The sequence below is a fragment of the Oncorhynchus clarkii genome, chromosome 8 (genome assembly GCF_045791955.1).
Source record: "Oncorhynchus clarkii lewisi isolate Uvic-CL-2024 chromosome 8, UVic_Ocla_1.0, whole genome shotgun sequence".
Lineage (NCBI taxonomy): Eukaryota > Metazoa > Chordata > Actinopteri > Salmoniformes > Salmonidae > Oncorhynchus > Oncorhynchus clarkii.
In genome coordinates, this window is record NC_092154.1 from 40,143,833 (window position 1) to 40,170,416 (window position 26,584).

Genomic DNA, 26,584 nt, shown 5'->3' on the forward strand with positions numbered 1-26,584 from the left:
AGGTGGAGGCAGCTAGGAGAGCAGAGGCAGCCGGAGAGAGGAGCCGGCGATATGAGGGAACACGGCTGGCAAGGAAGCCCGAGAGGCAGCCCCAAAAATGTATTGGGGGGGCACACAGGAAGTATGGCGAAGCCAGGTAGGAGACCTGAGCCAACTTCCTGTGCTTACCGGAGGGCGAGAGAGACCGGGCAAGCACCGTGTTATGCTGTGGAGCGCACAGTCTCCCCAGGGCGGGTGCATAGCCCGGTGCGGTACATACCAGCTCCGCGTATCGGCCGGGCTAGAGTGGGCATCGAGCCAAGTGCCATGAAGCCGGCTCTATGCATCTGGTCTCCAGTGCGTCTCCTTGGGCCGGCTTACATGGCACCAGCCTTGCGCATGGTGTCCCCGGTTCGCCTGCATAGCCCAGTGCGGGCTATTCCACCTCGCCGCACTGGCAGGGCGACCGGGAGCATTCAACCAGGTAAGGTTGGGCAGGCTCGGTGCTCAAGAGCTCCAGTGCGCCTGCACGGTCCGGTCTATCCGGTACCACCTCCACGCACCAACCCTCCGGTGGCAGCCCCCCGCACCAGGCTGTCTCTCCGTCTCATCCTTACAGGTGCTCCCGCCTGTCCAGCGCTGCCGGAGCCTTCCTCCTCTCCAGCGCTGCCGGAGTCTCCCGCCTCTCCAGCGCTGCCAGAGCTTTCCTCCTCTCCAGCGCTGCTGGAGTCTCCCGCCTGTCCAGCGCCATCAGAGCCGCCAGTCTGCCCAGCGCCGCCTGAGCCACCCGTCTGCCCAGTGCCGCCAGTCTGCCCAGCACCGCCAGTGCCGCCAGTCTGCAAGGAGCCGCCAGTGCCACCAGTCTGCAAGGAGCCGCCAGTGCCGCCAGTCTGCAAGGAGCCGCCAGTGCCGCCAGTCTGCAAGGAGCCGCCAATGCCGCCAGTCTGCAAGGAGCCGCCAGTGCCTCCAGTCAGCCAGGAGCCGCCAGAGCCCCTCAGCCCAGAGGCGCCAGAGCCCCCGCCCCTCTGTCCCGAGCTGCCCCTCTGTCCCGAGCTGCCCCTCTGTCCCGAGCTGCCCCTCTGTCCCGAGCTGCCCCTCTGTCCAGTGGGTTCATTTAGAAGGGTCGCCGTGGTTAGGAGGCCATTGAAGCGGACAATGGGGCGGACTAAGACTATGGTGAAGTGGGGGCCACGTCCAGCACCAGAGCCGCCACCGCGGACAGATGCCCACCCAGACCCTCCCCAATAGTTCAGGTTTTGCGGCCGGAGTCCGCACCTTGGGGGGGGGGGGGTACTGTCACAGCCTGACCATAGTTTGCTTTGTATGTTCTATGTTTTGTTTGGTCAGGGTGTGATCTGAGTGGGCATTCTATGTTGTGTGTCTAGTTTGTCTGTTTCTGTGTTTGGCCTGATATGGTTCTCAATCAGAGGCAGGTGTTAGTCATTGTCTCTGATTGGGAACCATATTTAGGTAGCCTGTTTGGTGTTGGGTTTTGTGGGTGATTGTCTCCTGTGTCAGTGTTTGTGCCACACGGGACTGTTTCGGGTTTACACGGTTGTTGTTTTTGTAGTTTATTCATGTATAGTTTTCTTATTAAAAATAAACATGAATTTCAACCACGCTGCATTTTGGTCCTCTGATCCTTCTCGCCTCTCCTCTTCGGAAGAAGAGGAGGAAATCCCTGACATTCAATCTCATCTGAAAGTTGTAAATTATTTTATCTGAACGAACCCAGGCTAACAAGTTGAATCAGCAATACAAAATTGGGTTTAATTATTTATTTACTAAATACCTAACTAATCACACAGAATTACACATACACACAATTAATCATAACTTTATTACAAATTACGTCATAAAGGAAAACGTCCCTAGCGGGTATTACAGATATGACAGCTTGTTACACAAAAGAAAAGGGGCTGGGTTGAGTGAAGGAGCGGGAAGACTGAGGAACAATGGGAAGAAGCTGGGCTATCATAAATACAGTATCTTATGCATTCTAAATTACCACCCATTTGGAAAAGGAAAATGCAATAAATATTTACTCTGAGCTGCGCTTCAGTAGGTTGGTGGTAGATGGAAGGCCGTGTTGCCCAACGGAGTCCTTTGAAGAATGTCTCAGGTTGTCAATTGGATACGTTGTAGTAACGCCGTTGTGTGGTAGATGGGATACTCTGTCTGTTCCTTCCTAACCTGCGTTTGCAGCTGCGGTTGCTAACTCAACGGCTAGGAGGTATCACTTCTGTAGTGAATAAGAGTTCATACCATTCACAACCAAAGCTCACGCTGATGTTGGCTTCGTTCTGTAGTTATTATCTGAACCATTCTGACATAGGACCGTCGTCCTACATCCCCGGAACAGATAGTTCTATTGCCATCAAGGGCTTATATAGGAAGGGAGAGGAGGCCGTGTTTGAATTTTTTTATAGCCCATGTCCCTTCACAGGGCGGGCCACTGATTGAGCAGCCCTGTCTTATGAAAATCCAAATCTCTCATTTTAGAAGCTAAAATCACATTTCATCCCATCACAAATTATTTCATATTCAAACATTTAAATTGAACAACAATTCCATGTGAATCCGATAACTCTGATGTGTAGACTTTCCACTGTAGAGTTTATGTCATTTTATCATTGATAAGTACCACCGCATATGTTCAATTGTTCGGATTACCAGAATATGGTTAATTTCCCCCCACCTACTGATGTTCCCAGAATCTCTATGTTAACCAAGGGTTTTGCAAATGTAACCTCAGTAGGGTAGAGAGAGGAAAAAGGGGGGAAGAGGTATTTATGACTGCCAGGCCAACGTCATGACACATCCTTGGGTAGGCGGTGGGAGTCTGGAAGGGCATCTAGGAATCTTTGGGTTGTCCAAGAATTTATAGCACGGCTTTTGATGATCCTTGGTTGGGGTCTGAGCAGATTATTTGTTGCGATTGCAAACGTAATAAAATGGTGGTCCGATAGTCCAGGATTATGAGGAAAAACATTAAGATCCACGGGACAAAACTAGGTCCAGAGTATGACTGTGGCAGTGAGTAGGTCCAGAGACATGTTGGACTAAACCCATTGAGTAAATGATGGCTCTGAAAGCCTTTTGGAGTGGGTCTGTGGACTTTTCCATGTGAATATTAAAGTCACCAAAAATGTTAATTATTATCTGCCATGACTACAAGGTCCGATAGGAATTCAGGGAACTCAGTGAGGAACGCTGTATATGGCCCAGGAGGCCTGTAAACAGTAGCTATAAAAAGTGATTGAGTAGGCTGCATAGATTTCAAGACTGGAAGCTCAAAAGACAAAAACTTTTTGTTAGTTTTTTTTGTAAATTGACATTTGCTATTATAAATGTTAGCAACACCTCCGCCTTTGCGGGATGTGCGGGGGATATGGTAACTAGTGTAACCAGGAGGAGAGGCCTCATTTAACACAGTAAATTCATCAGGCTTAAGCCATGTTTCAGTCAGGCCAATCACATCAAGATTATGATCAGTGATTAGTTAATTGACTATAACTGCCTTCGAAGTGAGGGATCTAACATTAAGTAGCCCTATTTTGAGATGTGAGGTATCACAATCTCCTTCAATAATGGCAGGAATGGAGGAGGTCTTTATTCCAGTGAGATTGCTAAGTCGGACACCGGCATGTTTAGTTTTGCCCAACCTAGGTTGAGGCACAGACATGGTCTCAGTGTGGATAGCTGAGCTGACTACACTGACTGTGCTTGTGACAGACTCCACTAATCTGGCAGGCTGTCTAACAGCCTGCTGCCTAGCCTGCACCCTATCTTATTGTGGAGCTAGGGGAGTTAGAGCCCTGTCTATGTTTGTAGATAAGATGAGAGCACCCCTCCAGCAAGGATGGAGTCTGTCACTCCTCTACAGGCCAGGCTTGGTCCTGTTTGTGGGTGAGTCCCAGAAAGAGTGCCAATTATCTACAAATTATATATTTTGGGAGGGGCAGCAAACAGTTTACAACCAGTGATTGAGTTGTGTGACTCTGCTGTAGAGCTCATCAATCCCCCTAACTGGGAGGAGGCCAGAGACAATTACTCGATGCCGACACATCTTTCTAGCTGATTTATACGCTGAAGCTATGTTGCACTTGGTGACCTCTGACTGTTTCATCCTAACATCGTTGGTACTGACGTGGATAACAATATCCCTATACTCTCACATTTGCCAGTTTTAGCTTTAGCCAACACCATCTTCAGATTAGCCTTAACGTTGGTAGCCCTGCCCCCTGTCTGATTGCTGGATGATTTGTTTTAAGTCTAATTCTGCGGGTGATGAAGTCGCCAATGAATAGGGCTTTCAATTTGTCAGAGCTAATGGTGGGAGGCTTCGGGGTCTCAGACCCCGTAACGGGAGGAGTAGAGACCAGAGAAGGCTCGGCCTCTGACTCCGACTCGCTGCTTAATGGGGAGAACCGGTTGAAAGTTTCTGTTGGCTGAATCAGCGACACCGATTGAGCATTCCTACAGCATTTCCTTCCAGAAACCATGAGAAAGTTGTCCGGCTGCGGGGACTGTGCGAGGGGATTTATACTACTATCTGTACTTACTGGTGGCACAGACGCTGTTTCATCCTTTCCAAACACTTAAATTACCCTGGCCTAACAATTTAATCTGAAGCTGGACTTGCAGCACAGCTATCCTCGCCGTAAGTACAGCGACTGCAATTAGAAGGCATCATGTTAATGTTACTACTTAGCTTCGGCTGTTGGAGGTCCTGATGAACCACGTCCAGTGAAGAAGTTGAATGAAAAAAGTTGAGCGAGGGAAAAACAAAAAATATAAACTGTAATTAAAAAGTAAAAACCGTAAAGTTGGCCGGTAGCAAAGTTAGGTTAGCAACAAAACACACAGCAGCACGTAAACAAGTCTACAAGTTGTGACCTGAAATTACGTTTAGCACTGATCAGACCTACCACTGTTGTGTCGTCAGCAAACTTAATGATGGTGTTGGAGTCATGTTTGGCCACGTAGTCGTGGGTGAATTGTTTTAAGTCTAATACTGCGGGTGATGAGCTTTGTGGGAACTATGCTGTTGAACGCTGAGCTGTAGTCAATAAACAGCATTCTCAAATAGGTGTTCCTTTTGTCCAAGTGGGAAAGGGCAGTGTGTAGTGCTATTGAGATTGCGTCATCTGTGGATCTGTTGGGGTGGTATGCAAATTGTTGATGTGAGCCATGACCAGCCTTTCAAAGCACTTCATGGCTACCGACGTGAATGCTATGGGGTGGTAATCATTTAGGCAGGTTACCTTCACTTCCTTCGGCACAGGGACTATGGTGGTTTGCTTGAAACATGTAGGTATTACAGACTAGGTCAGGGAGAGGATGAAAATGTCAGTGAATACACTTGCCAGTTGGTCCGTGCATGCTTTGAGTACACGTCCTGGTAATCCATCTGGCCCTGTGGCTTTGTGAATGTTGACCTCTTTAAAGGTCTTGCTCACATCAGCTACCAAGAGCATTATCACACAGTCATTAGAACAGCTGGTGCTCTCATGCATGCTTCAGTGTTGCTTGCCTCGAAGCGAGCATAAAAGGCATTTAGCTTGTCTAATAGGCTCACATCACTGGGCAGCTCGCAGCTGGGTTTCCCTTTGTGGTCTTATAATAGTTTTCAAGCCCTGCCACATCCGACGAGCGTCAGAGCCAGTGTAGTTGGATTCAATCTTAATCCTGTATGGATGCTTTGCCTGCTTGATGGTTCGTCTGAGGACGTAGTTCAGGATTTCTTGTTAGCGTCCAGATTAGTGTCCTGATCCTTGAAAGAGGCAGCTATAGCCTTTAGCTCAATGTGGATGTTGCCTCTAATCCATGGCTTCTTCTTGGGATATGTACACAGGGTCACTGTTGGGACAACGTCGTCGATGCGCTTATTGATGAAGCCGATTACTGAGGTGGTATACTCCTCAATGCCATTGGATGAATCCCAGAACAGATTCCAGTCTGTGCTAGCAAGAGAGTCCTGTAGTTTAGCATCCGCGTCATCTGACCACTTCGGTATTGAGCGAGTCACTGGTACTTCCTGTTTTAGTTTTGGCTTGTAAGCAAGAATCAGAAGGTTGGAATTATGATCAAATTTGCCAAATGGAGGTTGAGGTAGAGCTTTGTATGTGTCTCTGTGTATGGAGTAAAGGTGGCTTAGAGTTTTTCCCTCTGGTTGCACATGTGATATGCTGGTAGAAATGATGTAAAACTGATTTAAGTTTGCCTGCATTAAAGTCCCCGGCCACCAAGAGCGCCGCTTCTGGATTAGCATTTTCTTCTTTGCTTATGGCCTTATAGAGTTGTTTGAGTGCGGTCTTAGTGCCAGCATTGGTTTGTGGTGGTGAATAGACAGCTATGAATAACATAGATAAGAACTCTCTTGGTATATATTGTGGTCTACAGCTTATCATAAAGCAATACCTCAAGACTTATTTAATATTAGACATTGCACACCAGCTGTTACTGACAAATAGACACACACACCCGCCCCTCGTGTTACCAGACATAACTTCTCTGTCCTGCCGATGCATGGAAAATCCCGCCAGCTTTATATCATCCGTGTCGTCGTTCAGCCACGACTCGGTGAAACATAAGATATTACAGTTTTTAATGTCCCGTTGGTAGGGTAATCCATTTTGTTTCCCAATCATTACACATTGGCCATTAAAACAGATGGCAGTAGGGGTTTACTCACTCGCCTAAGAATTCTCAGAAGGTAGCCCGAACTACACCATCCTCACCCAAGATGGTGTAGCTGTGGTACACTGGTTTACTGTTACTTTGTTCAAGTGAAGGTGGGAGTGTGGTTTAACTGTGGCAGTGACAAACAGCCAGCAGCCCTGTACTTTACTCTACTGTATGTGGGATTTAATTGTTTGCATGCGTAATAACTCAAATGTGTCAGGGGAAATGATTTATACTGGAACTATATTAAACAATTTAATTACCGCTCAATGTGTGTGTGTGACTGTGCGTGTGTGTTTGTGCGAGGGTGTGTGTACGCGCTCGCATGCATATGTTTATGCCTGAGTTTGTACACGTTAAATGTGGCTCTCAAATGTAGTGTATGCTTGAGTTTTTGTATGTATGTGTGTGTGTGTATGTGTTTGTTTATTTAGGAGGGCATTATGTGCCCTATATCACTCTCGGTCATTGGGCTGTGATAAGAAGCTGTTTTCTCTTTCTCACTGTGGAAGACTGGCTGTGCACTGTTGCAGTAGATGGTTATATGCCCTGGTAGATCCCCCCCTCTCTCTCTCTCTCTCTCTCTCTCTCTCTCTCTCTCTCTCTATTTTCCTCCTTGCCTCTATCTTTATTGATCTCTCTCTCTCTCTCTCTCTCCCAACCCCTCCCTGGCAGGGTGATGTATGTTTGGGCATGTTTGACGTCAGTCCCGGCCCAACGTCACAGACCTCCACACTCACAGCCTTTTTTCCTTCTTTCACTCGCGGCCTCCCTCTTTCTCGTTCTTTCTTCTGCTGGCTCTTTCTATCATTTTTATATCTGTCTCTCTCTATCCCTCTCTCGTTTTATCTCTCGCTGGCTTTCATTCTCCTACTCTGTTCTCGCTCTCTCTCTTGCTGTTTTTCCATTTTCCCCTCTAGATCTTTCTATTCGGTACCCTACCTCTTTTCCTCATTATCTCCCTCCCTGTGCTCTGTCTTTTTTCAACATTCTATGTCTGTCACTAACCATTGGCATAGCCTATCTCACACACACACACACACACACACACACACACACACGCACACACACACACACACACACACACACACACACACACACACACACACACACACACACACACACACACACACACACACACACACACACACACACAGACAATCACTCCCTATGGTGCAGGGTGTACAAAACAACAAATGGTCTAGAAGATCCATCATACATTCAATTGGTTCTGTCAGGTGAAGAGTCCACTCACAGCAATTTGATTACATCCACAGGAACCAATTGAGTGCTATCCCTGGGTTATATTGTCTCCATAAGCATCCCTAGTTGTAGCTCTCCTGACAAGTTCACTTTGTTTGATGTAAAGAGAAGACTCCCTTCCGGCTTCCAACACTAAGCGTGGGGACTTTGAGAACCCATGAAATAGCAGATATGTTGACTTTGAGGGGCCGAAATAGCTTTTTAAAGTTTCGTCTGACTTGACAAGATGAGGAATTGACCCAGTTTTCCTTCCTTCCTTCTCTCTCTCTTTCTTTCTCTCTCTACTGTCTCCCTCTTTTCTTCTCTATAGTCAATCTGTCAAATATGTGAGTGGTATTGGTGGTGACAGGTGTCATACTGTGGAAAGATAATACAAAGGATTAAGTGCCTGGAGTTTAGGTACTTGTTCAACCTCAAGTGTCATCGGGGTCATCCCAGGCTAAACATCATGGGCTTTATCTTTAACCAAAGATAGAATAGTCCTTGTGATGCCATGAGGCATGCCGTTAAGGTTTATATTTTAGAGACAATGATTTGTTACTCCAATACCATCTATATATGGTTTTGTCCTTATTTTTGAGACAGAGAACAACCCGCCAAAAGGTAAATGGTACATTCCGAGGGCATGATCTTTAGATCTGAAGGTTGGCTTTTAGAGGACACAATTCACTTTTCTCAGACCTGAAACATTTAGCCTATTGTCATAATTGTTTATTTAAGACGGGGAGTTCAGTCTGATAAATGTTCACTATATTCACGGGACAACCCATACAAAAATGTATGCACATTGGATAAAAGTGCCTGCTAAATGCTATACTCTATATTATTATATTAGATATGACTATTTTCTATCTTTGACCATGGTTTGATGTCATTGTACAACCAACTGTTTTCCAGAGTTAGTCTGTCTGTGTGCTTTTCGATAATATGCTTTTTGGAAGCCTGCCTGCATTTTAGAGAAAGTCGAAGAGAAACGTTTTAAAAAGCACAATCATAAGTCCTGCCTTTTTTTTGGGCCCAAAAGATTTGGTTGCCAGGCAATCTCTGGAATGAGTTTTCAATTAAATCTCTTCCAGTTCCCATCTTGGACTTAAGCATCCAGATCATTCTTCTCACTACTCTGTAGGGGGGCTCTCTCTTGTGTGCGAGAGTGTGGAGGGTGGAGAAGCTTGCCTTCCGGTATGTGCTATGTGCATGTTTGATGTACAGTATTTGTGTATGTGAACCGGATGTGTGTGTGTTAATATATTTAAGTGTGTGGTCATTTTTTCTTTTCTGGTGCAGTAATGCTGTAGTTTAGTGTTGCCCTGATCAGTCTATACAATTATATTCTATTTTAGTAGGCTATTTTAGCTGGAGATATTAGCAGGATGCTCTGTTTGCCTGCTTCTTTCTCCTCTCTTATGAGGAAAGTGTCATCTCTCTGGCTGTCATGTGTTACGCTTAACTGCATCCCCCATGAAAAACTGCTACCCGGCCCTCCTCTCTTCCTCCCCTCCTCTCTTCCACTCTGTCTGCACAGGAATTTTGGTAGGATGAATACGCATCATCACTCATATATAGGCCTTCAGTGGAGGAAGCCCTTCTCTTTCTCTCTCTCTATATTTTTCTCTCTCCCTGCTCCCCCTGCTTATTTATTATACATCTGCATAGCTCTCTCCTCCTCCATACATCTCATCCATCCCTCTCTCTCTTGCACCCACGCATGCGTGCACTCTCTCCCACTCTCCCTCCCACTCTTTTCCATCTCCCCCACTCTTCATTATTTCCTCTCTCTGTCCCTCTATATCTGTCTCTCTCTCTCTCTCTCCGCTGTCGTGACCTCAGATTAAGGTTGGAGGAATATGTAATTATGTTGTGTTGTTTGTTTCTCTGCAGCTCCAGATTATCTTCCTCTGCCATTTATTTATACACTCAGTGGCCAGTTTATTAGGTACACCCATCTAGTACTGGGTCGGACCCCCCTTTGTCTCCAGAACAGACTGATTTCTTCGGGGCATGGAAACATTGCTCAATTGGTATCAAGGACCTAACGTGTGCCAGGAAAACCTTCCACATACCACCGCCACTAGCCTGTACCATTGACACCAGGCAGGATGGGGCCATGGACTCATGGTGATTACACCAAATCCTGACTCTGCCATTAGCATTACGCAACAGGAACCAAGATTTGTTGTACCCGGAGATATTTTTCCACTCCTCAATTGTCCAGCGTTGTTGAATCTGAGATGTCGTTCTGCATACCACTGATGTACTACACCGTTATTTGCCTGTTTGTGGCCCGTCTGTTAGCTTGCACGATTCGTGCCATTCTCCTTCAACCTCTTATCAACGAGCTGTTTTCGTCCCACAGGACTGCAGCGGACTTGATGTTTTTTTTTTGTCGCGCCATTGTTGGTCGACCCTAAACACTGTCGTGCGTGAAAAGCCCAGGAGGTCGGACGTTCCTGAGATACTGGAACCGGCACGTCTTACACCGACGATCATACCACTCTCAAAGTCACTTAGGTCACTTGGTTTGCCCATTCGAACATTCAATCGAACAGTAGCTGAATGCCTCTGTGCCTATCTGCCTGCTTTATATAGCAAGTCACGGCCACGTGACTCACTGTCTGTAGGAGCGAACCATTTTCATGAGGTACCTAATGGGGTACCTAATAATCAGGCCACTGAGTGTATATTTGTTTATTTTGAAGTAAATATATAATTGTGTCTTATCTCTGTGTTCTGTATGTACACATACTGTATCTCTCCAGAAACAACTACCAGGATAGACAGACTGCAGTATATTAGCTAATAAATGCCCATATCTTCAAAATACACTACATGACTAAAAGTATGTGGACACCTGCTCTTTGAACATCTCATTCCAAAATTATGGGCATTAATATGGAGTTGGTCCCCCCTTTGCTGTTATAACAGCCTCCACTCTTCTGGGAAGGCTTTCCACGAGATGTTGGAACATTGCTGCAACTTTTTATTGACTTGCTTCAATTGGTCACTGATGTTGGGCCACAAGGCATGGCTCGCAGTCGGCATTCCAATTCATCCCAAAGGTGTTCGATGGGGTTTAGGTCAGGGCTCTATGTAGGTCAGTCTTAGCTCTTCCACACCGATCTCGACAAACCATTTTCTGTATGGACCTGGCTTTGTGCACCAGGGCATTGTCACGCTGAAACAGGACAGGACCGTCCCTAAACTGTTGCCACAAAGTTGGAAGCGCAGAATCATCTATAATGTCATTGTATGCTGTAGTGTTAAGATTTCTCTTCACTGGAACTAAGGGGCCTAGCCCGAACTATGAAAACAGCCCTAGACCATTATTCCTCATCCACCAAACTTTACAGTTGGCACATAGAACAGTAGTGTTCTCTTGGAATCCGCCAAACCCAGATTAGTCCGTTAGACTACCAGATGGTGAAGCGTGCTTCCAGAGGCAGTTTGGAACTCGGTAGTGAGTTTTGCAACCGAGAACAGACAATTTTTACGTGCTTCAGCACTCGGCGGCCCCGTTCTGTAAGCTTGTGTGGCCTACCACTTCACGGCTGAGCCGTTGTTGCTGCTCGACGTTTCCACTTTGCAATAACAACACTTACAGTTGACCGGTGCAGCTCTAGCAGGGCAGAAATCCACTAATTTGAAAATGATGTCAACATACTTTTGTATGTATAGTGTAGATAAACTACTGAAATGTACTTTGACGTTTACTGTGGGTGCCTGTAGAATGGCTCTAACCTGTCCAATGCTTGGTCATGACAGAAAAACAGAGCAAGACATTGGCTGTTCTGTACCAAAAGCCCATGTAAGGACTGAAACCTATAGCAAACAACGAATCTCATAGTTGATCATTGTGTGGTTCGATCTCCTTTCTTATCCATCCCACCTTCTTCTCCATTGGTTGATTCCTTGACGGAGATCCTATCAGGTTTGGTCGTCCAGGTGTCGAGTGCTACTGTCAACATGAGAGTGGAGCCGCTGTCATCTCGCTACAGTTTCTCATCAATGAGGTGAGTAATGAAGACAGGAACACACAACTCATCCAACACCAGGAGGAGCTCTACTGACACTGTCGCTCTCTCTCCCTCTCTCCCCCACTAAACCCCTTTCTATCTCCTTTCTTCTCCACTCCAAGACATCTCAAACACTCCTGTATCTCTATAGATGAGTGTGCGTGTGTGCCTGTGTGCCTGTGTGTGTGTTTGTGTCTCTTTGTGACTCAGCAGCTGCAGCAGACCCTGTGGGAGCCCTTTCCACGTCTGCTTGAAATTCCGCCTCTTTCACCAGGAGATGGAGAAACGTCATTGCAAGCTTGTGTGTGCATTGTGGACTGATGCTTACCTGTGTGTAAATGCTGTCTTCTCCATTCCTGCCACAGGGGGCGCTGGTGAGTGCTCTGGCAGATGACAGCGTGCACCTTTGGAACCTGAGGCAGAAGAGGCCCGCCATCCTCCACTCACTCAAGTTCAACAGAGAGAGGTAGGAAACCTGGAATCTCCTAGGTTTCTCGCTCTCCCTCTCTCTCTCTCTTTGTGTCTCTCTGTGTTTCTGTGTGTGTGTATGCATGCATCTCTCTCTCTCTCTTACTCTACTCTACTCAACTGTACTCTACTCTTTCTTGTGGAGAGAGATAGGAGAATTAGAGGGAGCAGACTATAGGACAGACTGACTCTAGCCCTCCAGCACATAGACGATTGCAGCATAGATACTGGAAGCTGAGACAATACCCCCGGACAGGGCCAACCAGACAGGATATTACCCCATACACTCTGCCAAAGCACAGCCCCCACACCACTAGAAGGGATATCAACAGACCACCAACTTACTACCCTGAGACAAGGATGAATATAGCCCACGAAGATTTCCACCACTGCACGAGCCTGAGCAAGACCAGACAGGAAGATCACGTCAGTGACTCAACCCACTCAAGTCGAGTATAGCAAAAAAAAATCCTGGCACAATGTGATGCACCCCACCTAGAGGCGGCATGGAAGAGCGCCAGTAAGCCAGTGACTCAGCCCCCATAATAGGGTTAGAGGCAGAGAATCCCAGTAGTGACAGGGGAGCCAGTCAGGCAGAGACAGAAAGGGCGGTTTGTCACCCCAGTGCCTTGCCATTCACCGTTGCATCCCTGGGCCAGACTACACTCAATCATAGGACCTACTGAAGAGATGAGTCTTCAGTAAAAACTTAAATGTCGAGACCGCGTCTGCGTCTCCCACATGGGTAGGCAGACCATTCCATAAAAATGTTGTTCTAAAGGAGAAAGCCCTCCCTCTACCTGTTTGCTTAGAAATTCTAGGGACAATAAGGAGGCCTGTGTCTTGTGTCCATAGCTTATGTGTAGGTATGTACGGCAGGACCAAATCAGAGAGATACTGTAGGTTGCAGCAAGTCAATGTAATTGTCACGACTTCCGCCGAAGTCGGCTCCTCTCCTTGTTCGGTGGCGTTCGGCGGTCGACGTCGCTGGCTTTCTAGCCATCGCCGCTCATGTTCTCATTGTTCCATTTGTTTTGTCTTGTTCCCTGCACACCTGGTTTACATTCCCTAATCACACTGCATGTATTTATTCCTCTGTTCCCCCCCATGTCTTTGTGTGGAATTGTTTTACGTGTTTAGTGTGACGCGCCAGACTGGTATTTTCCCTGGGGTATCGTATTTTGACCCGTTGTATGTATTTGTCATACATTTGTATATTTGTGAGTGTTTTCGCACTTATTGACTTTTACCTGTGGCTGGAGGATTTTTGACGCAGTTGCTTCTGTCTTTTGTGCTTTTGCCAAATAAAGGTGCGCCTAATCACAACTCACTGCTCTCCTCCACCTGACTTCGTACACATAGCGCACAACAATGACAGTAATGCTTTGTAGGTTAGCAGTAAAACCTTGAAATCAGCCTTAGACTTAACAGGAAGCCAGTGCATTAGCACTGGAGTAATATGATAAAATATTTGTGTTCTAGTCAAGATTCTAGCAAATAAAGTTGATTTAGTGCTTTATCCGGGTAGCCGGGCAGTAGCCTGGCAGTAGAGCACTGCAGTAGTCTTATCTAGAGCTTGGATGAGCTTTTCTGCATCCTTTTTGGACAAAAGGTTTCAGATTTTTTGCAATGTTCCGAAGGTGGAAAGACACTGCCCTTGAAATGTTCTTGATGTGTTAGTCAAAAGAGAGATCCGGGGTCCAGAGTTACGCCGATGTCCTTCGTAGTTTTGATGGTTGTACAATCGTCTAAGATTCATTGTCAGATCAAATAGCAGATCTCTTTGTTTCTTGGGACCTAGAACTAGCATCTCTGTTTTGTGTGAGTTTAAAAGTAAAACATTTGTCACCATCCACTTCCTTATGTCTGAAACACAGGCTTCCAGAGTTGGCAATTTAGGGGCTTCACCATGTTTCATCAAAATATACATATGTATGTCGTCTGCATAGCAGTGATAGTTGACATTGTGTTTTTGAATGACATCACCAAGAGGTAGAATATATAGTGAAAACAATAGTGGTCCTTAAACGGAACCTTAAAGTGGTCGTATGGACAGATACTCCAATCTCCACTGTGGAGCTTTGCAGCTCCTTCAGGGTTATCTTTTGTCTCTTTGTTGCTTCTCTGATTAATGCCCTCTTTGCCTGGTCCATGAGTTTTGGTGGGCTGCCCTCTCTTGGCAGGTTTGTTGGTTGTGGTGCCATATTATTTCAATGTTTTAATAATGGATTTAATGGTGTTCCGTGGGATGTTCAAAGTTTCTGATAATTTTTTTATAACCCAACCCTGATCTGTACTTCTCCACAACTTTGTCCCTGATCTGTTTGGAGAGCTCCTTGGTTTTCATGGTGCCGCTTGCTTGGTGGTGCCCCTTGCTTAGTGGTGTTGCAGACTCTGGGGCCTTTCAGAACAGGTGTATATATATATTGAGATCATGTGACAGATCATGTGACACTTAGATTGCACACAGGTGGACTTTATTTAACTAATTATGTGAATTCTGAATGTAACTGGTTGCATCAGATCTTATTTAGAGGCTTCATAGCAAAGGGGGTGAATACATATGCACGCACCACTTTTCAGTTTTTTTTTATAGAAGTTTTTATTTTTTTGAAACAAGTAATTTTTTTCATTTCACTTCACCAATTTGGACTATTTTGTGTATGTCCATTACATGACGTCCAACTTAAAACCTATTTATATTACACGTTGTAATGCAACAAAATGGGAAAAATGCCAAAGGGGAGTTAATACTTTTGCAGGGCACTGTAAACCAGGCAATAACTTGTCCATGTAGACCTATTAGGGTTTCCAATCTCTCCAAAGCTTCACTAAGGTCTAGTAGGAGGACAGATGCAGAACCTTGGTCTGATGCCTTTAAAATGTAATGTACCACCTTCACAAGTGCAGTTTCAGTGCTTTGATGGGGTCTAAAACCCGACTGGAGCGTTTTGTATCCATTATTTGTCTTCGGGAAGGCAGGGAGTTGCTGCACAACAGAGATTCGATATAGGACGATATAATTTTTACAAATTATTACATTTTTTAAATGTATACCCTCTATTTCTCCCCAATTTTGTGATTACGTGTTACAGGAATTATATTCCTCTATGTTTTAATACCCAATTAAAATTAAACACTCTGTCAATTCCTAAGAATTTGTAAGACTCTTATTTGTATGAAATGGACGGTGACCAGTCTCAAATATCAACCAGCTGTGTTTATTCTCGAGAGTACTGAACATGATACAGTTTACCACAGATTATAAACTGACAAATGACATCATTAGTTTTCGTAACACCCCGTCTCATCAACCAGCAGTACAATGGTATATTGTATAGTTCTCAAGCCTTCCCACATCGTCTTTCCCTACTAAGATAATTTACGACGCAAGCCAAGGTCTGCCTGTGTAGATAAGCATTCTAGCCAGTCTGGCTATAAGTTCATTCATTTCTACCAAGGAACAGACAGTCATTGTTCTACTTCTTGATTATATTTACACACATTATATTGAGTACTAGGGTTAAAAGAAAATTCATACATCTATACAGTAACATAATAGTATTCTGATTAGTCAGTCCTGATTGAAATGTATACATAATTAGTCATTATTGATAGAAAATTCCTTAACATTACGATCTTGTCTTATCACTGCAACTTCCCAACGGGCTTGGGAGAGACGAAGGTCGAGTCATGCATCCTCAAGCCGCGCTTCTTAACACAATGCCTGCTTAACCCGGAAGCCAGTCGCACCAATGTGTCAGAGGAAACACCATTCACCTTGACAACCAAGGTTAGCTTGCAGGCACCCGGCCCACCACAAGGAGTTGCTAGAGCACAATGAGCCAAGTAAAGCCCCCCCGGCCAAACTCTCCCCAAACCTGGATGACGCTGGGCCAATTGTGCTCCGCCCTATGAGACTCCCAGTAACGGCTGGTTGTGACACTACAGCCTGGGATCGAACCCCAGGCTGTAGTGATGCCGCAACACTGCATTGCAGTGCCTTAGATCACTGCGACACTCGGGAGGCCTGGCTGATATTCTTTTTTATTTTCCGAGTCAAGGTCTGGCTTTTTCAGGGGCTTTATTACTGCCATTTTTAGTGAGTTTGGTACTCACCCGGAGGATAGGGAACCGTTTATTATGTTCAATATAGGAGGGCCAAGCACAGGAAGTAGCTCATCAGTAATTCAGTTGGAATAGGGTCCAGTAGGCAGCTTGAAGGTTTAGATGCAATTACTATTTTTGTGAATGAGTCGAAAGATACAGAATTAAAAAACTTGAGTGTCGCCATTGATCTTAGGTCCTGGCAGTTCTGTGCAGGACAACTGAGTTTTGGAGAAATAAGCAGATTCAAAGAGGTGTCCGTAATTTGCTTTCTAATGATCATGATATTTTCGTCAAAGAAGTTCACGAATTCATCACTGCTGACGTGAAGGCCAGTTAGCTTAGTTAGCTTTGCGACAGTATCAAAAACATTTTTTGGGATTGTTTCTATTCTACCTATTTAGGTTGGAAAAGTAGGCTGATTGAGTGATTGAGTGAGGGCTCTTCGATATTGCATGGCACTGTCTTTCCATGCTAGTCAGAAGACTTCCAGTATGGTGGAGCGCCATTTTCGTTCCACATTTCTGGAAGCTTGCTTCAGGACTTGTTTATTTTCTCTATCCCAGGGAGCTAATTTCTTGTGACAAATGTTTTTTGGTTTTAGAGGTGCAACTGCATATATGGTATTACACAAGGTTTCATATAGCTCTTCGGTTAGGAGGTTAACAGATTTTTGTAGTCCGACGTCCTTGGGTAGGTGGCGGGAGTCTGGAAGGGCATCTAGGAATCTTTGGGTTGTCCAAGAATTTATAGCGTGGCTTTTGATAATCCTTGGTTGGGGTCTAAGCAGATTATTTGTTGCGATCGCAAACGTAATAAGACTGTGGTCCGATAGTCCAGTATTATAAAGAAAAACATTTAGATTAACAATATTTATGCCATGGGACAAAACTAAATCCAGGGTATGACTGTAGCAATGCATGTCCAGAGACATGTTGGACATAACCCATGTAGTCAATGATGGCTCCGAAAAACATTTGGAGTGTGTCTGTGGACTTTGCCATGTGAATATTGAAGTCACCAAAAATGTGAATATTATCTGCCATGACTACAAGATCCGTTAGGAATTCAGGGACCTCAATGAGGAATGCTGTATACAGCCCAGGAGCCCTGTAAACAGTACAGTAGCTATACAAAGTTATTGTGTAGGCTGCGTAGATTTCATGACTAGAAGCTAAAATATTAGAACGCCATCTTTTTCGGGGGTTCATTGAAATATCTGTGCATCTGCCTTTGTGGGATGCGCAGGGGATATGTCACTAGTGTAACCAGGAGGAGAGGCCTTATTTAACACAATAACTGTATCAGGCTTGAGCCATGTTTCAGTCAGGCCAATCACATCAAGGTTATGCTCAGTGATTAGTTCATTGACTATGACTGCCTTGGAAGTGAGGGATCTAACATTAAGTAGTCCTATTTTGAGATGTGAGATATTACAATCTCTTTCAATAATGACAGGAATGGAGAAGGTCTTGTGTTTAGTAGTGTGTTTAGTAGCGTGTTGCATGCTCCTGTCTGTTCACTGGCAATCGTTCTGCTCTATATAAACCAAGGCTTATGTATAAAGGGTATCTGTCAGTCCTGTCCCGCCCCAGGGTAAAGGAGGTGACATATGTGTACCTGATTTGCCTCTTTCATCCTCCCTCTTTCATCCTCCCCCTCTCCTTCTTTCCACCCAGCAACTAGATTATTCCGATCAATCGCTCCTACCCAGCCCCAACATGAGGTGTAGATGTGACCTCTCACACACACACACACACACACACACACACACACACACACACACACACACTGTTCTATGAGTATTTCCAAGCTGTTAGCTGATACTATTCTGAATGATGTAATCTTAGTTTAATTGGGTAATTCATAAAATTATTAGAAAGCATCAGTAGTTTTATTTTTATTTTGACTCAGTAACTTTGCAGTCAAACAGCAAGTTACTGGGGGGCAGAATCACCCCACTTCAAGTGGGAGGGGTCAACTGTCTGCTCCAGTGACAGACACAGGGCTTAAGCATCAGAGCCAATAACGGTGTTCCTTCCATGATCCCTCAGTCTGATAGGGGAAGGGGTTAACCGTCAGAGCTAATCGCTGCTGATGTGACGGACAGGTGCCCGGCAGCGTCTTTACAGGCTGAATGTGTTCCTGCCGAGTCTGTGACTGTGTGTGACATTTAGTGAGCGTGGCTCTCAAACACAGCCTGCCTGGCTCCCTGAGCAACAGGAGTGAACTCAACAGTCCTGTACACTGAACCCCAGGAGACGAGACACATTCCCACAGAGCTGAGGGGAGGATGAGGGGAAGAGGAAGAGGAAACTATTCTTTCCCATATTGTTAGGATAGACAGTATAGGTGTGCCAGTGTAGGTCAAGGTAGAGACAACACATGTGGTTATCCTCTCCCTTCTTTGATATTCTGTGTGACTGAAATGCTCACACACGGCTTGGGATGTTTTTGAAACAGGCCCAGTCGATCGAGTCCACTTATCACACTTCTAAGTGACACTGATAAATGGTGTTGAGGTAACAACTTTGAAGCAACATCAATGACAAACTACTGTTCAGGATTAGAGAAAGACCATGTCCCCAATCTCTCAACCGGCTGCTCCCCCTTCCTCGTCGTCTCCTTCGTCATCTCCTTTGCCACCTCCTTGTCTCCTCTCCTTCACCAGCGCTGATCAGAAAATAGTTGATGTGTTGCAGAAATCTCTCCCAGCCACAACTATAACTGATCCAGTCTATTAGATATGCGGAGATGAGGACAGAGAAAGTCTTGTTAGAGCACTGTGGTCCATTCACAAAGTAGTGGCAGAGTCAGTGGGTCAGTGAGAGGGGATGGAGGAAAGAAGAGGAGGGGAGGGAATAAGAGAGGAGGAAAGGTGAGGGGAGCCATGGAGAGGAAAGGAAAGGAGAGAACAAGAGGAGGGGAGAAGAGAAGAGGATTGGAGAGGAGATAAGAGGGGATGAAAGGAAAAGAGAGGAGAGGAGTTATGCCAAGTCATTGTGGCTGTGGGGACTCTGTCGCCTCCTGGCTGCAGATGCAGGCATTTCAGCGTTTAATTTTTACTGGCCGAGTTAGATGAAGCTGATGTGATAAACACACACACACACGCACAGCACAGCACACACAGTCTCCACAAACAGAACCCCAAGCTCAAGGTATACTGCATACTGGAGGAACAAATTCACTACATTGTTCATAAAAAATCTGTTGCCCTGCGTTACTTACTATAAGGGAGTGTAGAACCACATGTGTTGGTCTGGGACTGGTTCTGTGTAGGCTGGGCTGGGCCGGTTAGTTCTCTAACCAGAACTCTCATTTAGGCCCCAAGACAAAGATGATCTGACAGCACAGCCAATTAAGGGCATGCTTTTAAATAGCCCACATCTAAGAGAGTGGAGACAGAGGACTTAATTGGCCAGCTACTTTTTAATAACACAGCCCACACGTACAAACGCGTGCGCACACACACGCATGGATGCACGTATGCACACACACAGTGTTGCTTCTCATTTGATTTCTATTTTCATCCCTTCTTTCACAGGAGGAGGAGATGAAGTTCCGGACGCAGGGCTGAGTGAGTTTTGTAAAAGAAGGAGGACAGGGGACACAAATATTTTGTGTACGTGTATTTAGGGAGTTGCCATTTGGCCAAATCAAAATGTCAAAAAATATTATTCTAAAATTAAAGATGGTATCCGCAGGACGGGGAAACAGCGCCACTGGCAACCCCACTACCGTTATTGTTTTTGTTACAGCACATATCATGCTCAGAGGGGAAAAAGTGTTCATTATATGCCGGAACTTTTTTGTAAAATCACAAACAGACGTGGCTGTTTCACTATTAAGGATTCCAGCTTTAAAGTAAAAAAAACATATACAGTGCATTCGGAAAGTTTTCAGACCACTTGACTTTTTCCTCATTTTGCTACGTTACAACCTTATTCTAAAATTGATTTACTAAAACATTCCACACACAATACCCCATAATAACAGTGAACATTGAAAACAGGTTTTTAGAAACGCCTTATTTACATACAGTTGAAGTCAGAAGTTCACATACACCTTAGCCAAATACATTTAGCCTCAGTTTTTCACAAATCCTAACATTTAATACAAGTTAAACATTCCCTGTCTTAGGTCAGTTAGGATCACCACTTTATTTTACGAATGTGAAATGTCAGAATAATAGTAGAGAGAATTTTTTATTTCTTTCATCACATTCCCAGTGGGTCAGATGTTTATATACACTCGATTAGTATTTAGTAGCATTGCCTTTACATTCTGTAACTTGGGTCAGATGTTTCGGGTAGCCTTCCACCAGCTTCCCACAATAAGTTGGGTGAATTTTGGCCCATTCCTCCTGACAGAGCTGGTGTTACTGAGTCAGTTCTGTAGGCCTCCTTGCTTTCACACACTTTTTCAGTTCTGCCCACAAATTTTCTATAGGATTGAGGTCAGGGCTTTGTGATGACCACTCCAATACCTTGACTTTGTTGTACTTAAGCCATTGGAACCTTCAGGCGTTTGGAAATTGCTCCCATGGATGACCCAGACTTGTGGAGGTCTACAATATTTTGGGCTGAAGTCTTGGCTGATTTCTTTTGATTTTCCCATGATGTCAAGCAAAGAGGCACTGAGTTTGAAAGTAGGCCTTGAAATACATCCATAGGTACACCTCCAATTGACTCAAATGATGTCAATTAGCCTATCAGGAGCTTCTAAAGCCATTACATAATTTTCTGGAATTTTCCAAGCTGTTTATAGGCACAGTCAACTTAGTGTATGTAAACTTCTGACCCACTTGAATTGTGATAAAGTGAATTATAAGTGAAATGATCTGTCTGTAAACAATTGTTTGAAAAATTACTTGTGTTATGCACAAAGTAGATATCCTAACCAACTTGCCAAAACTATAGTTTGTTAACAAGAAATTTGTGGAGTGGTTGAAAAACAAGTTTTAATGACTCCAACCTAAGTGTATGTAAACTTCTGACTTCAAATGTTAGTATTCAGACCATTTGCTATGAGACTCAAAATTGAGCTCAGGTGCATCCTGTTTCCATTGATCATCCTTGAGATGTTTCTACGACTTGATTGGAGTCCACCTGTGGTAAATTCAATTGATTGTACATGATTTGGAAAGGCGCACACCTGTCTATGTAAGGTCCCACAGTTGACAGTGCATGTCAGAACAAAAATCAAACCATGAGGTCGAAGGAATTGTCCGTAGAGCTCCGAGATAGGATTGTGTCGAGGCACAGATCTAGAGAAGGGTAACAAAAAATGTCTGCTGCATTGAAGGTCTCCAAGAACTCAGTGGCCTCCATCATTCTTAAATGGAAGAAGTTTGGAACCACCAAGACTCTTCCTAGAGCTGGCTGCCAGGCCAAACTGAGCAATCGGGGGAGATGGGCCTTGGTCAGGGAGTTGACCAAAACCTGATTGGCACTATGACAGAGCTGAGTTCCTCTGTGGAGATGGGAGAACCTTCCAGAAGGACAACCATCTCTGCACTTCTCTACCAATCAGGCCTTTATGGTAGAGTTGGCAGACGGAAGCCACTACTCAGTAAAAGGCACATCACAGCCCGCTTGGAGTTTGACAAGAGGCACCTAAAGAACTCTCAGACCATCAGAAACAAGATTATCTGGTCTGGTCTCTTTGGCCTGAATGCCAAGCGTCACATTTGGAGGAAACGTGGCACCATCCCTACGGTGAAGCATGGTGGTGGCAGCATTGGTGTTTTCAGAGACAGGGACTGGGAGACTAGTCAGGTTTGAAGGAAAGATGAACGGAGCAAAGTACAGAGGAACCCTTGATGAAACCAGCTCCAGACCACTCAGGACCTCAGACTGGTGTGAAGGTTCACCTACTCTTGTGCAAAAGAGTAGAAAAACCAAAACAAATATGGGGATGAGGTAAGTAGTTGGTTCGATGGGCTATTTACAGATGGGCTGTGTACAGCTGCAGCGATCGGTAAGCTTCTCTGACAGCTGACGCTTAAAGTTGGTGTGGGAGATATGTCTCCAACTTCAGTGATTTTTGCAATTCGGTCCAGTCAATGGCAGCAGAGAACTGAAAGGAAAGGCGGCCAAAGGAGGAATTGGCTTTGGGGATGACCAGTGAAATGTACCTGCTGGAGCACGTGCTACGGGTGGGTGTTGCTATGGTGACCAGTGAGCTGAGATAAGGCGGAGCTTTACCTAGCAAAGACTTATAGATGACCTGGAGCTAGTGTGTTTGGCAACGAATATCTAGCCAACGAGAGCATATAAGTCGCAGTGGTGGGTAGTATATGGGGCTTTGGTGACAAAATGGATGGCACTGTGATAGACTGCACCCAATTTGCTGAGCAGAGTGTTGGAGACTATTTTGTAAACGACATCGCCGAAGTCAAGGATCGATAGGATAGTCAGTTTTACGAGGGTATGTTTGGCAGCATGAGTGAAGGAGGCTTTGTTGAAAAATTAGAAGCTGATTCTAGATTTAACTTTGGATTGGAGATGCTTAATGTGAGTTTGGAAGGAGAGTTTACAGTCTTGCCAGACACCTAGGTATTTGTAGTCCACATATTCTCAGTCAGAACCATCCAGAGTAGTGATGCTAGTTGTGCGGGCAGGTGCGGGCAGCGATCGGTTGAAGAGCATGCATTTCGTTTTACTAGCATTTAAGAGCAGTTGGAGCCCACGGAAGGAGGGTTTGTTTGCCGATGTATACAGAATGGTGTCGTCTGCATAGAGGTGGATCAAAGAATCACCCGCAGCAAGAGCAACATCATTGATATATACAGAGAAAAGAGTCGGCCTGAGAATTGAGCCCTGTGGCACCCCTGCCAGAGGCCCGGACAACAGGCCCTCTGATTGGACTCACTGAACTCTATCTGAGAAGTAGTTATTGTACCAGGCGAGGCAGTCATTAGAGAAACCACCACTGTTGTGTCACTTTCAGAAGTTTTTGACCACTGTAAAAATGCTTCCAACCATCAGTTCTGAACATCAATAATGGATCCTCTTTAAAGTGATTTAAAGTGTAGGCTACTCATTCCAAATACGGAGACTCGAAAGTACTGTTATTTTTCACCACTATATCCCCGAGTCGGGAGTAGATCATTTGCGCACCTGCTGCCTTCCTTGGATGTGGCAGCCGATTCTTTGGCTCCCTCTCCGGAATTGAGCATGCAGTGGGGCACAGTCCTCCAGTGATGGAGGAGACCAAAGCACACTCGTGCTCACCCAGTGGGAAGCCACAACCTATCCACAGCCAAAGCCACGGGAGACGAGGCGCCACTCAAGAGGTGTTCCATTGGAGAGTTTTCTGAGTATACCGCACAACATAGCCAACGATGGGGTTTGAGAAACTGACCACTGAGACAGATGGGTCGATTGGGTCTTGTTCGATGTGAGACAGGCCAATTTGAATTGGAGGCACGGTGAAAAGAGGCACCACTGACCCAAGGTGGATCACATACGCCAATCGGTCAGGATGAGTGAAACTGATAGGACAGACAGAGAGGGACCAAGGGGATGAATGGTCTAATGCAAGGAGTGAGAACCAGGAATGGGAGCACCACAGCCAGTCCCCATTATCTACTTGCACCATCAGTAGGTTCTTGCCTTTTTATGGAGTTTTTCCTAGCCAACAAGCCTTTACATCTGCATTGCTTGCTCTCTAGAGTTTTAGGCTCGGTTTCTTTGTGACAGTGCTGATGTAAAAAGGGCTCTATAAATAAATTTGATTGATTGACTAACGCCAGGTAAAAGAACCAGAACCTCCCCAGGTGGCAGAGACAGACCCAGAGGTCGCCAGAGCAATCAATGGTCACCTGCCGAGAATGAGCAACCAGTCGTGGGAGAATGAATATGTATAAATTGCACTCCGAACCACTTAAAAAGATACATATTGCAACAGGATAAGATAAGATAAGTCTAAAAAGGTCATTATAGAAGGTTATTAATGGTCTCTGTCCCCTGGAATGACATCTATTTCCTCTGGAGTGAAACCATCTGTTTCAAAATGGGAAAGCTGTTTTGACTTTGGCTGTGTTATCTATTAGAAATCACTCTGTAATTTCCTGGTTGCAAAACTTCTACACCGTTCGCTCAATTTAATTTATGTGAGAATCATTGTACCATCTAAATCAGTGTGAAATATATTGTCAAAAACAAAATATATTGTTTTTACAGCTGTTTGAAGCTGGTGGACCAAAGCCGAACGTCTCTGCCATATTATGGGGAGGGGGAGATTTGTTTTGAATGCAGCCTAGTGCTGTTGCAATTCACCTAGTTTTCACATACGGGAGAAATTCTAGGTGTAGCACCTTTAAAGCTGGAATCATCCTTGAGAAGTGTCTTCTAGATATGATAGGCACTTGCGAGATGTAAAAGCACTTAGACAAACTCATGTGCAATTATGTTCCTTACTTTTCCTTTCCAATCAACCCTGAGGATGTCGCTAAGTGTGTGCCAGGGGAACTCTCGATTAGTTATCTTTTGCCTTGCCAAAGTATTCATCCCCCATGGCATTTTTCCTATTTTGTTGCATTACAACCTGTAATTTAAATTGATTTTTATTTGGATTTCATGTAATAGACATACATAAAAATGTCCACATTGGTGAAGTGGACTATTCAAAAAAAGTATTATTTTTTTTAAATGTAAAATTGGTGCGTGCATATGTATTCACCTCCTTTGCTATGAAGCCCCTAAATAAGATCTGGTGCAACCAATTACCTTCAGAAGTCACATAATTAGTTAAATAAAGTCCACCTGTGTGCAATCTAAGTGTCACATGATCTGTCACATGATCTCAGTATATATATCCACCTGTTCTGAAAGTCCCCAGAGTCTGCAACACCACTAAGCAAGGGGCACCAACAGGGCAGGGACAAAGTTGTGGAGAAGTACAGATCAGGGTTGGGTTCTTAAAATATATCAGAAACTTTGAACAGCCGACGGAGCACCATTAAATCCATTATTAAAAAATGGAAAGAATATGGCACCACAACAACCTGCCAAGAGAGGGCCGTAAATGAAAATAAGAATTTGTTCTTAACTGACTTGCCTAGTTAAATAAAGGAATAGAAACAACAACAAAAAACATCCAACTTGAAGGAGCTGGAGCAGTTGTGCCTTGAAGAATGGGCAACAATCCCAGTGGTTAGATGTGCCAAGCTTATAGAGACATACCCCAAGAGACTTGCAGTTGTAATTGCTGCAAAAGGTGGCGCTACAAAGTATTGACTTTGGGGGGGTGAATAGTTATGCATGCTCAAGTTGTCTGTGTTTTTGTCTTATTTCTTGTTTGTTTCACAGCATCTTCTAAGTGGTAGGCATGTTGTGTAAATCAAATGATACAAACCCACCAAAATGTATTTTAATTCCAGGTTGTAAGGCAACAAAATAGGAAAAATGCCACAGGGGTGAATACTTTCGCAAGCCACTGTACACACACACACACATACAATATGCTATGTATGCAAAAACACACACACACACACACACACACACACACACACACACACACACACACACACACACACACACAGTCACATCTGATAGTGCAGATAGGTCTATGGCACAACACCTGAAATCAATTGCCTCCCACCTAATGGCTATGTGATAACGCCACTAGCTGTCATGACTAGATACGCATGTGTGCGTCTGTTGTGTGTGTGTGTGAACAAGTGTGTATGCATGAATGAGCAATTGGGTTTTGGTATGTAAGTATATTGGTGTGCGAAAGTGTTCTCATGCTTTGTGATTGTGTGTTTGTGTATGTGGGTGTGTGTATGTGCATGTGTATGTGATGCATGTCGAGCAGCCCGACGCCTCTCCTCAACCCCATGAATATATTCATGGTACTGCAGAGCAGTGGAGCGGAGACAAGGACCAGCTCTACTCAGGTGTGTGTGTGTGTGTGTGTGTGTGTGTGTGTGTGTGTGTACAGTCTGACAGTATGCATTGCTTCTCACTACTGCCTTTCAGCCAGAAAGATACTGAGAGACATAGGGAGAGGGAGAAAAACACATGGAGGAGGGGGATTGGGTTTGTGGTGCAAGTGAAAAAGGG

General features: G+C 44.9%; 1 protein-coding gene across 1 annotated transcript in view; it reads left to right on the forward strand.

Moving 5' to 3' along the window:
• Positions 1-26,584, forward strand: part of LOC139415669 (syntaxin binding protein 5a (tomosyn)) — a 156,623-nt gene that overhangs the window by 43,398 nt on the left and 86,641 nt on the right. The window contains exons 3-4 of the mRNA XM_071163787.1: positions 11,855-11,936; positions 12,305-12,405. Of these exons, the coding sequence (XP_071019888.1) occupies positions 11,855-11,936; positions 12,305-12,405 (183 nt within the window). The remainder of the gene's footprint in view (positions 1-11,854; positions 11,937-12,304; positions 12,406-26,584) is intronic.